Source organism: Labrus mixtus, chromosome 10, assembly GCF_963584025.1.
Source record: "Labrus mixtus chromosome 10, fLabMix1.1, whole genome shotgun sequence".
In the NCBI taxonomy this organism is placed as follows: Eukaryota; Metazoa; Chordata; class Actinopteri; order Labriformes; family Labridae; genus Labrus; species Labrus mixtus.
The window spans coordinates 2942632-2960739 of NC_083621.1; the positions used below are offsets into that span (position 1 = coordinate 2942632).

At 42.7% G+C, this 18108-nt stretch overlaps 1 protein-coding gene across 1 annotated transcript in view; it reads left to right on the top strand.

Annotated features, from left to right (window-relative positions):
* Positions 1-18108, top strand: part of glrbb (glycine receptor, beta b) — a 32282-nt gene continuing 14174 nt past the window's right edge. Inside the window, exons 1-5 of the mRNA XM_061047581.1 lie at positions 1-413; positions 4340-4478; positions 7358-7464; positions 9837-9904; positions 17094-17320. Of these exons, the coding sequence (XP_060903564.1) occupies positions 4357-4478; positions 7358-7464; positions 9837-9904; positions 17094-17320 (524 nt within the window). The 5' untranslated portion in view covers positions 1-413; positions 4340-4356. The remainder of the gene's footprint in view (positions 414-4339; positions 4479-7357; positions 7465-9836; positions 9905-17093; positions 17321-18108) is intronic.

An 18108-nucleotide genomic window follows, 5' to 3' on the forward strand; every position in this document is an offset into this window, starting at 1 on the left:
GAGGCGGGGAGCGGCTGTCCACGGTGCTGATGGGAGGACTGATGATGCTCTCGGGCTCTGTGCAGCCGCTACTGCGCATGTTGCATGACAGGTACACGCAAGCCTCCATCTTGGGCTTCCCGAGCTGAGGCGAAAGGGCAGCAGCCATATATACACAGTAATTCCAAAAATAACAACAAAACGGGGCGCGGCAATAAAAAAAAAAAAAGGAAAGAAAGAAAGAAAATTGGCAAATTGCCGAGATGTAACTTTTGTATTTTCTTCAACAAATAGCTTTAGAGGCGAACTGAGCGCGCAAGCAGAATGGAAGAGAAAGACAGCGACTGGTCTGGAAGCCTCTTTTAACGACACTTACACAGTCAGCTTTACTCGGTCTACTTTCCTGAGGATTTGACAGGTGACAAAGCCGAAAGGTAAGTGGGACTTGGTGAGGGAGGGGGGGGGGGGGGGTGTCTTTTTGATTAACGACTTCCGCGTTTTTTTTTTATGTTCGTAATGTGAGCGCTTGTGTGGCGCGCTCTTATGTTCTGGCATCTTCTTCCTGCATCCCCCCTCCCCGCGTCATGGTGGTCGCTCGCTTGCTTCACTGTGTTTTTCTATCTTTTTCTACCCTCTGCTTCTGCTCTCCTCGGGCTCGGGATGAAGCTGTGGTTCGAGTGTCACTTACTTTTCTCTTGTTCCAAACAGACCTGGAGCAGCCACAGGTTGTGAGAGCCCCGGTAGTCCGCTTGTTTGGCTGTGTTTTCTAATGGACACGCTGATAGGTGAAGCGCAGAGGAGGCCTATCCTTGTGGTTTAAAGCATCTGATAAGATCTAGGACGGTCTACAATAAGCGGATCAGGTTATAAAGAGAAAATAACGGGAAATCCACATTATTTACTCCGTGCTTTTTCCACTTTCAATTCCATTTTAAGGAAAAACAGTCATTTACCTCCATCTGATAGCATTGTTTTTCATGGAGCTGCATGTTCATGGTGCAGAATCTATCCGAGGAAGCTGTGTGTGCACACAGCAGAATTGCTTATTGACCTCGCACCCTAGGCTGCTTGAGTCACAGTCAGCCAGCACCCCACAAAGGCTCTGCACAGCTTTAACATCCCCGGGAGTAAAACATGGGCAAGGGGCAATGTTCTCCAGTGGTGGCAAAGAGTTGAGTCAGGAAGTGTCATGGTCAATTGAGATTCTTGTGCAGAGAAATATATATATATTTCTTTTTTCAGTCTCTGCTGAACCCACATTTCTCTGCACAGAGATCGGGTTTAAAAAGTGTGTGCATGATGTTCCTCTTAAAGTTTTCAGAAGTGAATTCAGTGATGTGCAGTGTGTGAGATTCATTGCAACCCCGACATTAAACTTAAATCATCCGATATATGTTAGGTCCTTCATACTAGGGGTCGACCGATAATGGTTCTTCAGGGCCGATACAGACAACGGTTATTAGTAGTCCATGAGACCGATACCTGGTATTTGGGACAAAAATGTAGAATTTGGAATATTACAAACTCAAACACAAGACTAGTGGCACCCAGGTTTCAGTGTTTATTGGCTATTACTTGCGGGTATTCAAGCCAATCAGATAGCGTTGTGGGCGGGACAATAGGTGAGACAGGGTGGTGAGTGTAAACAAACCAAGAGGTAAAGACACACCTGCAGTGAAGCCAAAGTCGTGCACTTTTTAATTAATTGTTTAGATGTGCAATCAGTAAAATAAAATGGTGATACATGATCGGCCAAAAGCTGAATATCGGCCCTCGATAATCGGCCAGGCTACAACGTTTGTTATTTTAATGAACCTATTTATTGATGTTTTTATATAAACAAAATATAAGTATTCGTGATTTGATTCTACATCATCAAAAAATGCACAAGACCCATAATTAACCCTTTTGACCCTGGAAGCTGTAGCACAATTAATCGAACAGTTTCTCACATGATAGTCAAGAAGAAGAAGAAGAAGAAGAAAAAATTGGTTTTCTTCAGCACTTTTTCATGTTCATGCAAAGTCATGAGATCTACCTCGTTAGTCTCCAAAAAAGAATACACATTTAAAAATATAAAATCACAGCCATAATGTCAGCCTTCGAGGCGACCCATTACAAAACAAATCTTGAATAGTGAGACCTCAAGATGTGAGATAATTCACAGTGGGAAAGCAGAAGACAAATTGTTGGTGCCAAAACCTTTTCTATGTTTTTTTTCTTGTGAAATGCTTAAGATGTTTAGGTCTTTAAAGCCATGAAAACTATGAAAAACTTTTCAAACATTGCCGATTACGAGACAAAGTGTTGGAATGGGACATTGTTTGCTTTTAAGGGAGCACAAATCCCAAAAGTTTGGGAAACAGTGCCATGATGAGCTGCATGTCTATTCCATCTGGCAGATTATAAACAGTAGGATCAATACTTTAAAATTATGTTGTAATACAGTTCATTGAATCTCTTCATTTACATGCTTTTCATGAACACAGCCCGAGTCTTCCTCGTCAGGAACACTGGAGATGGGAGATGTCATGTAGAGAAATGCTGGAGGAAAGATGAGAATCGCAGGTCAGATAAGAAATGAGCTGGTCAGCTGCCAAGTTAAACATCCCCCTTGACTCCAGCTGCTGCCACACGATACGTCTTGGTCAGCGCTGACGATGCATGTTGGCCGCTTTTGTCCTGCATGATGGAAACACTGACCGACCTCCCGTTAAAAAAAACTAAAATTGATTAAACTATGTTGACTTAGGTGTTTGCATGCAGACAAAAGGAGCTGAGCGGAGCTATGGAAATGATTTCCAGCGGAGAAAATGATGATCAATGTGCAGGCGAGGAGCAGTCAGGGAGTTACTGGGCCAAGGCGAAGAGACAGAGAGAGAGAGAGAGAGAGAGAGAGAGAGAGAGAGAGAGAGAGAGAGGGAGTCTAGACAATAAACTGCTTCATTTGATATACTGTCCTGCTGCTGGCTGGGCGGGGAGGAGCAGACAGTTGGCTTTGCTGGAGGTTTTGGTGTCCCGGTGTAACAAAAGGGCAACACTCTTCCTAGGTGGGGGGATGAATCACACAGGTAGTTTGGCTGCTGGCTGATTAATGTCACCGCCTGTGTATAGAAGTGTTCATTTATGTAATGTAGGTATTGTGGTGCTACTGTTGGACTTTCAATGTTCTAACAAGAGAGTTATCTCCTGCATTTTAGTGTTTGTGGTGTGAGAAACAATTGACCCCTAAAGGCCCTGACACTCCTAGGAGATAGTCGCTCTAGTTTTTGCCGTGTGTCGGTTGCTTCCCGTCGGCCCTTGTCTGTCTTTTTTTTGGGCCGATTTGACATGTTGAATCGGCGTCGGCCGTCGGTGAGGGGAATCTTTCTGATTGACTGTTGGGAGGTTTCATTTCTCTCCAGCTCTCAGGTTCAGTAAAGCCCCTTGAGCATGCCGCTGTAGTCTCCACGCTTTCACCCATTAGTGCGGTTTCTCCTTATTTGTCTCCTCCTCCTCTTCTTTTCTTTTTCCACTAAAAGACCAAGGGCTGACAACACCAGCGCCATTTTCAACTTTTTATCAGACCTTATTCTCCATTAGTAGACTACCTATAATACGAGTGGTGACCGACAGCGGTATCAGAACAACGGACTACTGCCCCCTGTTGGCATGGAGGGTTATTTCCTCTCAAGCATGTGCAGAACATACGTGGTGGTTGGCCGTCGGCTGTAGTCTTTGCAGTGTGTTCTAGAGCAACTTTTTGGCCAGGACGTGAGGTGAAGCCACAGGCAGCTTCTGCTTGGTGTGTCAGGGCCTTAACAGCCTCCAGCATTGATCAAACTATATTATGCATTTTAAAAAGATCACGATAAACAACTTAGGCCATGAAGAGCTGCACGCAGACACAATATTAAGTCTTTTCTCTGCAGCGTCTAGACAGCTATATTAGAGGTAATATTTCTTTCAGAGGTCACATTCACCTGACCGTTCCCGAATAGCCGTCGTTACTCCGCTGCACTGATTGGTTTATGCTTGAACTCGCACAGCTTCATAAAACCTCGTCAGATTGACTCATTAGCATTTTATACATTTACCTTATGTGATCCATAGAGAAAAAGGAAAACATTATGTCAGGTTGGTAAGTGGATAGGTCTCAATGTGCAGGATATGAAGTGGGCTGTATTTGCTCCCACTGAGGGCAGAGCTTAAGTAGCCACTTTCTCCTGTCTCCATATGCAAATGAAAGCTGTGATTTGTTGAACGTGACGAGGAAACAGGTCACTACGGGTTATTAAATTGCGCACCATTAAGTGTCTGTAATTCCAATGCTACACATCGACCTCTTCATTTAAACTGTTTGCTTTTTCGTCCTCCGCAGGCTCCACTCACACCAGAATGGGAATCAAGACGCTTACCATCTTTCTGCTCGTCCTCTCGCTTTGTGTGGAGGGAGCGTCTGCCAAAGAAAAGGGAACAAAGAAGGGGAAGAAGAAAGGGAAGCAGGTTTACTGTCCGTCGTAAGTATGGGATTTACAACACTCTCTAGCACGTACAAAAGAGAACGTTTTTATTGTACTTAAGTCATTGTTTTCTTCTATGATAAGGACAAAATGATATTGCTGAATTGATTGAACTTCACAGTTTTCAAGGTGGGTCTCTGCTCTCTCCGCTTTTTACTGTCTGAAATACGTGACTGGTGTTCTCATGATGTTATATTTACTGCAAGACTCAACTTGTTTGAAAGTGTTCCTGCCCAGCGATGCGGTGCGGCACTATAAAGCTGAAGGATTCACAAGACACAAATTGATAAAGAAAAGAGAAAATCGATGCAGCAGACGATGTAACATCCTGAATTTCAGCCCCTAAATGTTCCGTCCCCACAATCCAACCATTGATTTAGATTTTTTAACAGACTCTACTTGTCGGGAACCAATGTGTTGACCCGAGCTAGTATTACGAGCTTCCTGTTCTGAATTTGTATTTTCAAGTTCAAGTAGACATGGCAATGACATCACCAAACTTGTTTGACATGGCTCTTGAGCAATAGATGATATTGAGTAACTCTACGGTATAACTGGAAGAGACAAGTACATATCAGTAAAATAGCCAGACCTAGCTTGCATACTGCTGAGTAGATGCGGGGGTAAAGTTCAGTTAATCACCTCCGGGATGAAATCGTTTAAAAAAATAGTTTAAATTGGTAACCAGAGCAATGCATAACCACATTTAGCACAGGTATGTGGACTTTACCATGCAGGGACGACTGAGGGGTGGCGGTGCTAGCACTGCTAATGTTAGCCACACTCTGCAAACTAAGGGCGTTTTTCACACCCGTAGTTCGTTTGCTCTGGTCTGATTCATGGACCAATGTTTTATATTGTTGCATGATTACCTCAAGATTGGTCTGTATTCACATGGGGACCTGTAAAGGTGGATTCTGTTGAACCCATGTATGATAACAGAATGTACATGAATGTGTCCTGACATGCCTCTCGACTGTACATTGTCTCTTTGCAGAACAGAGGTGCACACTCCACTTCCTTAAATGGTAACAAATGTCCTGACAGTGAAGCTTCCTGAAATGAGCGAGAAACTGTTTGATGTAGTTCAAGTATTGGCAAGTGTAAGCTCTATGACATGTTTCGTGTGTGAGTGCTGTGGATGCCTTTGTGGATCAAGGGAACCACTTGGTTCCAGTTTAGCTGTTGTGCTCGAGGTTGTCAGAAGGGTCTGGTAAAAGAGAGGGAAAAAAGAGGTTTAGTGGATAAGAATTATGTGCTTCGCTTTGATCAGAGGAAACCGCAGAACATACACACACTGCGCTGCATTCCTGCGGAGCACTTTAACTCATCCTCAGTGCATGATAAAGTTTACATAATGATATGTAAAGTGCTTTGAGAAGGGGGAATTCTTTGGCAGGAGAATTCATTGCCACCCACGAGGACGCTTTCTCCTTTTGCCTCCTGCCAGATCCTGGTTTCCCCTTTCCCTCTCTCTGTCCCATTGTTTTTTCATCAGTCAACCTCAGACAACAAATGATGTCTGGCACAATGCCTCTGAAAGCCACCACTTTGTGTTCTGCTGGTGATTTTCAGCAGACAGCTGCTTTTTGCCACGCTGCAGGATGGTTCAATGGAAATCCTCGCTCTGGTTTCAATAATAGCGGAAATACACTGAAAAGAATACGCTGTTTGTCATGACAAGTTAAATACTCTCTCCCACCCACATGGCAGATCTATTGACTCGTCTTTACAAGATTTTTCTAAAGACAAATACAAGAACACATGAAATATGTTTGTCTTTGGAAAGAAAGTTGAAGACTATCAAGAAAGTATATATTTTCATCATAGTTGGATTACAGATTAAGTGAGTCACCAGTTTATCATCAAACAACACAAAACCAACTTCCTTAAACAAGCTAGCCTCAGCTGTGTTTGCATAGTTCGCCAATGTTAGCATGCTAACACGCTAGAATGGTGAACATGTAAACATAACAAGTGAGTAAACATGTTGAGGGGTTTCCAAACGTTGCCATGCCAAGGATCCACATACAGCATCCCCCTCTGGTGTAGACCCCCTTCAGCTTATTTTCATTAATTCCTTTTACTTTACGATACATCAGCGTTACGTCATAGTTACAGTTTTTGACAATATTATTAATTTTTTTTTTTGTTGCGTTGTTTTATGCTATTGAAAGATTTTCATAGATAAAGAGAGCACACATTTGGATATGCAGTGATCCATAAAATCTACAAAAAAACATAAATCAAGTTTAGTCAGTTTTGTGCCAATTGAATGTTCTGGTATTTAAAACAAGAAGTGTCTCATGACATGGTATCCCCCAAACCAGCGGTGCTTGTGGAGGGGAATACTGTAAAAAAAGGTGGAGGAAAACTAAATCCCAAAAATCATTGGTATTAATGATCCAGGTCCAGGCACTCAGGATGGTTTGAAAACGACACACTTGTCAGTTACATTTGAAATATTTTTAGCGCAATTAATAAAAAGACCTTTTATACTTTTCAAACCATCCTGCCTGGACCTGGATCTTTTCTACCAATGTCTTTTGGTTTTTAGTTTTCCTCCACCTTTTTTAAGAAGGGTCTTGATTTGGGGGATGCCTGCGACGTCTGTTTCTGTTGCCATGTATCAACATATTGTGTTTGATTTTCATTAATATTACAAATCTGGTTTTATGACAACTCACTTCCAAATGTAAAAGCCTCATTTTCTTTGTGACTTTGTCCTCCGGGGGTTGAAGTTTAATCAAAGAGTGCACTGAGGAGACGTGTGTACTGTACATCTGCTCTGTTCATCTGCCAGGAATTTGACCTGCTAATGTAATCGTGCCTTCAGTTGCCTCTCTGTCTTTTTTCTGTTTTCTCCCCCACTGCAGACAGCTGTCACCGGAGGATCTGGCTCGAGTCCCTGCCAATTCCACCAGTAACATCTTGAACAGGTTACTGATCACCTATGATCCCAGAATAAGGCCCAACTTCAAAGGCACGTCTCGTTCCCTCCTCATCTGTCACTGTCTACGTTTCATTTACATTTCTGCTGCGGCGCTGTCATGATAATTAAGGGAACAAGTAAACTATGAATATTCACCTCCAGATTGATTCCACTAAGATGGTGCAGGAATCTACTGGTGCTTGAGACATGAATGAAAATGAATTTCCTCTGATGCATGCTATTGCATACATGAGATGTAGGAAAGCAGAGTTACAATAAGCAGATGTTCACAGTTTTACTGTCTCAGCTCAAAGACGGCTCAACATGGTGTAGATTGATGCACAGTCATAATTTAAAACCTCCGACTTTAAACGGTCGTAAGTCTTAGCAAACAGCATACGGTGGGAAATTTGTGTTTTAGAGCTTTCGGGGAAACTATTGCTGCTTTATATTCCATGAAACTCATTTAGATTCATACACTTAAAGGCAGGATTGGTAATTTCCTCCAGATACTCTTTTTAAGATTTTGGTTCAAATTGTCTTTAGGTCCTGACAGAAATTACTAACTCCAATCTGATGAACCAATCAGACGCCTCCCCGTCTCCCTGATTGTTCTCTACCCCTTGTGTGCACTAGCCCACACTCAAAGCGCGTCACCGATGACGCATTGGCTTAATTCTTCAAGAACGGCGGTTTCCGCTTGATCAGCACTCATAGACAGCCTTCTGTCCATCAGGTTGCTTGTTCAGAACCAAGCAGCAATCCTCTTGTACTCATGTACTTTCACATGCAGAAGTGCCAAATCCTGCAGTTTGTCGAGCGTCCACTAGAGGCTGGTTCCACAACAGGCAAAAAATAAGTTTTTACAGCATGAACAAACATGTTTACAGCCTGGTACTAAACACTAAATAGGTCTGATTAGTTATTGTCATCACTGGCACACACTGTGCGGGGGGTGATTTATTTTAAATGTCTGCATTTTGATTTCAAAAACGATACGTGTGATCCATAGTTAGGCGTGCAGCTGACATGATTGACAGGTGGGTGCGATGTAACGGTTCATCAAGAGGCTTAAAACCCGCCTCAGCTCCAGCTCTCAGTCTGTCGTTAGGTTGACTGAAAGTTAGACTGAGACAGGATTTCCAACATGGCGGCTGCTGCTGATGAGCCCCCTGCAGGAACAGATGGCTGACGTAGCTCAGGCTTCAAACATTAATATTTACAGTTTATGGTCAGAACTAGACATTTAATAGTAAATGTAATTGTTATGAAGCCTTCTGTTTTAGGAAAAGAAGAAACAGGTTGATTTATTAGGGTTCTTCTCGTTGATGGTATTTGATATCCTGGAGCCATCAGCGATACCTGATACTGTATTTAAGGTTGTATCACAGGCATTTGTGATACCTAATGATGTCGGTAGCTGAACATGATAATGCTCAAAAAAATTTTGCCTTTAAAATCTGCAAGTTTCTTTTATTCTTTACTGTCTACCAATATCAATCTTCACAGTGTGTAAATGTCAAACTGTAAGGAGTGATCAAGAAAGAGCCATAAAAATAACAAAGAGGAGTTTGCCAACCTCTCAGTACGCCTGACTGATGGTCTAAGCAGTCTCCAGGTACACCCTCAGTTACTTTCCATGCTTTGGCACTTGGCAGCAGTAAGCTGTAAGCGGGGACTCTGGATGTTTGATGTGTTTCGAGCTGAATCAACTCCCTCATCGACAGCCTGCAAAACGGTGCAGCGGCCAAACATCTGCTCTTGATTTCAGGGTGGGCCGAGCTCTCCGTCCATTAACATCCATGTCATAATCTCCCAAATTACATCCTCGACTGTGCCGTGTGCGTTGCTCTGCCCAGGCCTATAAAACAGTGAGCGGCTTTTATCGCCCATATAGGGAGTTAAGCTAACACCAGAAGTGTTTCTTGAATATTTGTACGCTTGGTTTCACTAATGCATGGAATATGTGATCCATATGCGACCTCCACATTATTCACATTTATTTTGTGAAATGCTTGATGGGGTTTTATCCTGTGAAACTCCTGAGCCCCCAGTAAACACCTCAAAGGGAATTATTTATTCAAAGCAGGTTTGAGCTGACTGCATTCATCAGGGCTTTTAGAAGTTTATGTGTAAAGCTGAGTGCAGAGAGACTTCAGTGTATATGTTTACAGTGTTAGCTTAGCGGAGGAGATGAGATGGGGTTTTTTTTAGAACTTGGCAATGTTGATGAAGACTTTCACAAATCCTGGTCAGCAACACAATCAGTTTAACCACCAGGTACAGTTTGAAGTTTAGACTTGCAGGGCTTTGGGGACACTCACATGTAAGCATGGTAGCATTTCATTCTCATTACAAACACACTTTTAAACACCCCTGGACTCAAGACTACAATCTATTCTTCCCCGTTTTTTCAAATGCAGGAATTCCCGTGGAGGACCGAGTGAACATTTTCATCAACAGTTTTGGCTCCATCCAAGAGACGACCATGGTAAGAATTCACTTCCCATTCCACTTTAGCCACCCAGTATTTGGTAATCAATACTTCTGCCAATCAGAGGCAGAGGATCAGAGCTGAAGAACTGCTTTGTCACACAAGTTTGAGGAAGAAAGCCAGAGCATGCTTTGTAGACGGTATCAGACCATTTAACTGAGAATCATTATGAAGACTGGGTTTTTCATGCCTCATTTATCTGATGGCTTAATTGCTGATAAAGAAGCTCAGCTTGAATGCGAGAGAACCGATTAAAGTCAAGGACGGCGCGGGGTCGACTCTTGATCATTAGGAAACAACACAGAGAAGATTCCTGAAGGTTTCTAATAAACACGGCTTAGCAGTGTGTTTAAAGTCAAAGCAGCTGGGCGGAGACGACAACACACCATGCGTTTCTCTCAGTAAATGTTCCTTAATTGTGTGATAAGATAATGGCCAGTAATGCAGAGTGACAGAATCCAGAGGTTGATTTGATTCTGCCTCATCGACTCGTCTATGCAGCTCAGTTTTACGGGTGGCCATCTGGAGAGTTTAATTCTGACCGACCTGAACTCTCACAGAATCAGTGAAAGAACAGGAACAGAACAAGACTGCGACATGTTTCTAGGAAGTCATTCATGACCTCCCTGAATCCTGTAAGGAGTAGTGTAAACACAGAGGACACTTATTCATTCTTAACTTCTAAAATACTTAAATATGAACAGTACAATGTGTGGGCTTTAGCCAGCTAACGGAGGATTTATCAGAAAAAAACTGACCGGACCTGAAAATCGAAAGCCTTCATTGTTGACGACGTTGTAGTCTTTGAAATGAAACAAACTATGGGTCTTGAATATTTGTATTGTCTTAATTGAATTGACTGGCAGATCATTAAAGGGATACCGTGTGCGTCTGTCTGCAGTTGTGCAGGGTGCTGGCATGTGATGTGATCTCGGGCATTAGAATCGTTCCTGAAGTGCTTTACTGTCATTTTGCAGACCTTGTGTAATGAATACATCGGGTAAAGCTATGCAGGGGGTTGTAGAATCCAAAGTTTGCCCAACGTGTGCATTCAATGAAGACAGGACAGGCTTAATGTCTTGCTGCTCCATAGACAGTAGAGCTTTACATTACCGAAACTAAGAGCTAGCTATGTTAGCAGCGCAACAGATTCGCCAGGATCGTCACACCTGATGCAGCATCGTTGTAGGAGGGTGGAAAGGATGCATGTAAGAAAATGTCAGTAGCAGGTTCAGCGTGCTCAAACTGGCTGCTGGTGAACATTTACTGAGGCTGAAAGAAAGTAGGTTTTGAACAGATTTTTCTAACCCCCCCTTACTGTTGACTGACTTTTGCCCATTGGCCAGTAATGTGTTGTGCACTGATTTGTCTATTTGTTGTGTTGCATCAGTTTGATAATGGCAAGCTTGATTACATAACTGCTGATTCAGGGAAGAGTTTTTTTTATTTGTCTGAAGAAGTCACCTGTTGCTCAAACGTGACAGAAAATGTCGGCAGTGTGGGAGTCTTACACCTTCTCTGGGAAGGATCAGCAACATGCATGTCAAGCATGCTCCAGTGATCGTTCAGGAGGAGGGGGATCACTAACAACAGTTTAAATACATCAGATCTTATAGAGATTTATGAAGAAGTCTTGAGAAAAACATCAATATCAGAATGGCCCCGCGTGACGGTAGTTCAGCAGTATAAAAAGGCGGTGTTAAAAATAATGGAACAAATGATTTTTAAGATTAGATAAAAGACTTTGATTTTTAAAGATGAATAACTATTTTAATATTCAAAAATCAGAATCAGAATCAGAAAAAAAATCTTGAGTCATCCCTAATTAGGAGCACAAAAGAGAAACTGAAGACAGAAACCAGACGGGGTAATAAAAGATAAGATCTAGAAAAGCAACAGCAAAGAGCCAAGAGTGAGATCGGGATAATGGACTCTCTGGTGGCAGCCTCTGTCTCCCCTCTTCCACCCAGAGGACACCCAACGAGAGACAGAGAGAGAATAAAAGTGACCAAGCTTCTGTGTGAACCCGGGAGGAGATGAAAGAGACAGCTGCTCACCTCTGCCTCTCAATTAATCACTCCGTGGGGTTTCTGATCCCAGGAAAGCCTCTCCCTTCATTTACACCTCCCTCGGCCGAACACCACCCTCACTGTTAGTTAACACCTCTGTTTCCACTTCATGATTGTTTTCATCAGGAGGCGACGTCTAATCTGATGCTATAAAGTGGAATAAATTGCGAGTACTTTACTGCTTCTCAAATTGTGTTTCCCTCGTTGATTTAAAGCGAGAGTCCGTATTAAATCTCTCCAGAATCGAATGCAGGACAGGCAGCTTGAAAGTGAGCCAGAGGGAAGATACATTTCCTCGTCTGTTTTTTTTTTTTTTTTTTTAGACAGGCGAAAGTGTGGGAATAGGCCTACGTCTGTGTCAGACAGGGGGAGAGCCGGCAGCAGCAGCAGCTCATCATGCTGTCGCTTCAGGACTAGCTGAACACGCTGTAGTCTAAGATTAGCTTCTGGAGACTTGACAGCTTCCTCTCCAAAAAAAAAAGAGACGTCAACATTTTGACCACTGCTCCCCCTTACGGAGATGTTCACTGGCAGGGACATAAAGCACCTCTTCATTTATAAACAATCCTGAGACCTTTGTGTACAGAATGATGTCTGCTGAGATTTTGAAATAGTTACTGTCTATTTATAATGCTTCAAGGATTTTGGTGCATCAGCATGTACCACCCAAAAAGCACGAGACAAATGTTTATTTTCTGCATTTTTTGCCATGAAAGGGATCCATGTTTGTGTCCTGGATGAAAACTGTCTCATATTTAGTTTCATGTGAGACTCATAGTGTTGTAATCAAGACCACAGTAACCGAGACCAAGACATCCCAAGACCAGAGTGATCCAAGACAGAGACAAGACCAAGACATTTAGGGATCGAGACAAGACCAAGACCAAGACCAAGACATTTAGGGATCGAGACAAGACCAAGACCAAGACCAAGACCAAGACATTTAGGGATCGAGACAAGACCAAGACCAAGACCAAGACCAAGACATTTAGGGATCGAGACAAAACTAAAACCAACGCAGGGCGAGACCGAGTCAAGACCAAGAACATAAATACCAATGAAAAATCATCAACTTGTATGCAGCAGGCGTGTCACTCACTTAGTCACACCGGGAAGTTTGCAGACGTGACCAGGGGATAAAAATCAAACTACAAATGTATTGAAGTGAATTGTTCTCTTGGAAAGAGGCGTCATCCTTCTAATCACACACTTCTATAAACAGTGGTGGTCCTGACCGGTCTGGATTAAAAATCCAGAGTCTGGTCCAGACCGAGAGCGAGACAAGACCGAATAAAAATGTTTTCATTCCCAGACCGAGACCGAGTCCTTCAAAAAGCATTTCGAGTAATACATCAATAGAGAATCTTGCCTTTAAAATGTGCACAATGCTGGGCCTCACTTCGTGGCAAAAACAGTCAAATGAAACTTCAAAACTCCCTAAGATTCTAACTCCCAATTTCCACATGCTATGCACTACGCCGCCATTCGCTGACACTCTAGTCAATGACTGAGTTTCTAAAGTGGGCGCCGCGGGCCGTCTCCGGAGCGTGCCAGTAGCGCCACTGCGCTCTGCTCGTTTTTTGCTGGTTCTGTGGCAATAAAGTCAACAACTCTGAAAACTGACAACTATGATCCTATGGGACTTCACAACATCAAGAAAACTGTCTGTTCTCTTTGTTTTTATTAAACGATCCTTAAAGGCAGCACTTCCATCATTCAGATTCTTCTACATGATCAATTGAAAGCACATCCATGAGTAGAAACTTAACGTACCCACTGATTTAGAGAACATGTTGTTGTGGCTCCAGAGGAAGAGTTTTAGTGTGAAAGTTTGCAGAAAAAAAAAACAAGACCATTACGTGTCTGGCTGTACTCGTTTGCAGTTGAACTTCAAACATGTATACATACAAAGCCAGCCCAGTCCAGTGGGTAGCAGGATACAGTTCTTTAGATAAAAGGTGATGAGCCATCAATAAAATAAATCACACATTCTTTCATGAAGAACAGATGATCTATGAATCCACATTTAGGTCACTTGGCCGTCCCTCAATCTCAAAGTTGGCTGTAACACAAAGACTTTTCCAGTAGGAATATTATTTTTGCCAAATGCGTGCACCATGTTGCCAAGGATACCGTCCAATAGAGTGGGCTTTCTGTGGCCTTGTGTCCCACAGGGGGCTCATAACATAGTTCATCGTATGTATGTTGGAGGTTCACTGAGTTGTGGAAAATAAGTTGTGGAAGCAGCTTGTTCAGTATGGATGTATATCCAGAGGTGTAGTAGTGACTGAAGAAATGGGAATACTATTTTTTTTTCAAGTGTCCCCGCCGAGAAACGGCCTCCGTTATAAGATAAGATTTAAATTTCAGTTTTCACACTCTGTAGTCATGCAACACACACATAGGCTGAAGTATATATACGCACATGCACACAAACAGGATCCTATGGACATGCACTAATGGAGAGAAGCCAGAGTGACGGAGACACAGCGCTGCCCACCTGAGCTGGTGGTGGGGAGGGGCTTTGGTGCCTTGCTCAAGGGCACCTCAGCGAGGTGATCTGGCACCTCTCCAGCTACCAGACCAACTTCCGGCGACCCTCTGGTTCCCAACCCAAGTCCCTACAGACTGAGCTACTGCCGCCTGTGACATGTACTGTGACATGTAAGACTACTCTTGCATAGTCAGTATGTACGAGCCAATCAGAGACAGAGTAGGGAGGGTTATCACTTCACCATCCGAGGAAAACAAAATGCAGCATCCTACTGATCAACCATTGGTTTGAATGAGAGGAGATTTAGAATTGGGTGTACAGTGGGCTGACTGTTTTGTTGCATACATGAAGTCTCCTTTATTCTATATTTCTCCCCATGAAATCGTCAGGGTTGTCTGTCTTTGCATGTGCATGTTATCATGGTCCATTATCAGCCCTGTGTAGCCTCAGTATACGAGGAAAGTTGCGCTAATTGTGATGTGGAAATACAGACAAATGTTGATTTCAAGCAGACCCCATCGTACATCGGGGAAAAAAAGAACCATTATTATGAAGATTATGAACAATGAAGGGATGGATGGTGGAAGTTAATCCCTCACCCAGAAGCACGCACGCACACACCAGCACCTACACCCCCGAATACAGCTGGTATTTTGGCGGCTTTATTTGACATGTCATCCATCTTCACACCCTGCATTAACAGTCCTTCCTCACACCTGGTCCCAGAACAGCTTGAGGCACGCCATCAAAGCGCCCCCACCAAAAAAAAAAAAAGAAAATCCCTAAAGCCTCACTGAGTTATATTTTCCCACCAAGAAGAATGTGAAAATGTTGCTAATAAGCTCTCTAATGAGGCGTTGGCCGTATCACATGTTGCCGTGGTGATAGCGTTTGACCCTCGGTCTGAGCAGTTTTCTGTGTGTGTCGACGTCCTTCAGAAGAGATGTCACGAGTGTTTCGGGTGCAGCTGTAAAATGTCACTCAGCATCTTCAAGTGCTCTGTTGAAATTGTTGTTGAACTGTTTGCTGTGAGAAAACTCACTTGTCACTGCTTGTCAATGACTTTAAAAAAAACATCTTGAAAGATGAAGAAAATGTAGCTTGTCAATTAGTTTGAACTGTGGTATCCTGAAACAAGTTGTGGTAAAAAGCAGCATAGGAAACCTTTTGTTTTCACTCCTTGGTTTTTAACTGGACAAAAAACAATGCAAGAAAAGTATCTTAAACTTAAGTAGGGATAAAAATGCAACGAGTTCATGAGAACAAAAAAGTTGCCTTTCTTATACATGTATTTTTGAGCTATTTGTGCCTTTTATTGTAGAGACAGGACAGTGGATTTAGTCTGAAATCAAGGAGAGCGAGAGAGAGAGTAAGGAATCACATATGGGAAAAGAGCCACAGGTCAGATTCAAAACCGGGCTGTCCACTTAGAGGACTATAGCCTCCAACATTTGGCTCACGCACTACGCTACCAGCGCCCAGAAAGAGGCCATTTTAAAAGTCTGATTGGGCAACTCCAGTTCTGTGTATGACAAATCACAGTTAACTGTAAATACAGTCAATCGGTGAATTCCTCAAAGTATGCTGAGATCATAAAGGTAAAGGTTCTCATGCTCACTGAAACCTTCCAGCAGTGTCTACTTCTGTCTAAGTCAGCAGCAGCTTTAAATCATCCTTGCTGCATGTTGGGGGCTGTATTCTCTGGCTCAAATAAATATGGCCTCATGTTTAAGTCCAAAATATTTCAACACATAACATCCTCTGCACCTTCAAGATGCCATCATCTCTGTTCTTAGCGTAGTCGTGGAGCTATTTTGTAAAAAAAAAAAAAAAAAAAGCAAAGGTAGAGGGCTATTACGACATCCAGTTTGATATAGGATACGATATGAAATCACAGACACTCTTTATTGTCCCTTTGGAGACATTTGTCTTGGCCTCCAGTGTTGCACACATTTAGCTTCCTCTACAGTTCAACCAGTCACTGAAAACAACAGAAACAAACAATCAGAATGTAAACAAAGAAGCACTTACAGATGGAAACTACAAACAACATAGATTGCATATTACCCATAGTGCACAAGATTTGCATAAAAAACAAAAACATATATAAAAAGATAAGAACAGGGGGCGCCATTAGCAGAGTGGTTAGTGTAGGCACCCCATGTATGGAGGCTGTACTCCTCCAAGCGGGCAGCCCGGGTTCAAATCCGACATGTGGCTCCTTTCATGCATGTCAGTCCCCACGCTCTCTCTCCCCCATTTCCAACTCTGTCAACTGTCCTGTCAATATAATAAAGGCATGTAAAGCCCAAAAAACAATCAGCTGTTTCTGTCTTGTTTCTGTGATAAAATAATAACAGATTTGACATCTTCCTCTAAGAGGCACATGTAACATCTGGAACAACATCAGGGCATCTTTGACATCCATTTATTTAACTCATATAAGGTTAGAAATCCATAAACACTCCCTTCAAAGCTTCATGTAAAATGGGACTAAGAAGTAGTCATACAGAGACTGTCCTTTAGTTCATGTATACTCAAAGCAAACAACTTGTGCCCAAAAATTTAAAATGAAACCAACAACAGATCTAAACCATGTTGTCTTTGTATGTTTATGTAACAGGACTACAGAGTCAACATCTTCCTGCGACAGCGGTGGAACGATCCCCGGCTGAAGCTCCCTCAGGACTTCAAGTCGGATTCTCTCACCGTCGATCCAAAGATGTTCAAATGTCTCTGGAAACCCGACCTGTTCTTCGCCAACGAGAAGAGTGCAAACTTCCACGACGTCACGCAGGAGAACATCCTCCTCTTCATTTTCCGTAATGGAGACGTCCTCATCAGTATGAGGTAATGGACGTCAATGATGCCAACAAAAGCCTTGTCAACAGCCATTATGGCATGTTTGGGACTTTTACAAAAAAATACTACAGGTGATTAAAAGACCAATGAAATGTGCTAAACTTGTTGTTTGTCCAAGCAGTAAATGTTCCAGGAAAATGTCACATAACTGTTTTTTATAATAAACCATTACTTTACTTTTTTGTCAGGTAGTGACAGGTCTCTTTCCACATGAAATCTATTTATATAATTGCTCCAAGGGGAAATTTGAGAGACATGCTTCTCACACATATAGTCCCAAATGACACCCATGCACAAACAGGACCTGTGGACATGCATTAGTGGAGAGATGTCAGAGTGGGAGCACACCAGAGCTGTTTGGGGGCTCAGTGCCTTGCTCAAGGGCACCTCAGCAGTACTTGGGTAGGGACCTGGCACCTCTCGAGCCACCAGACCAACTTCCATTTTTTTGTCTGCACCGGGACTTCGACTGGGAATCCTCCGGTTCTTAAGTCCCTACAGAATATACATTTTATTTGGAGCCATACAGCTAGGAACATGTCCTGACCTGTCAAGTCTATGGATGTCACTAATGTATTACTCTCCCTCCCTGTGTGTGTGCTAGGATCTGTTGCTGTTAGGAGATCAGTGAGGGTTTATTTAGATTGCTAAAGATGGAAGGGAGATGAAGTTTCAAATGCAGTTTGAATGGTTAAAATCTGTCACTGCTGAGATTTGGATGTTTAAACTCAAGTTAACTCTCTTGAAGACAAAGTTTTCAAGAAGTATAACAGTAT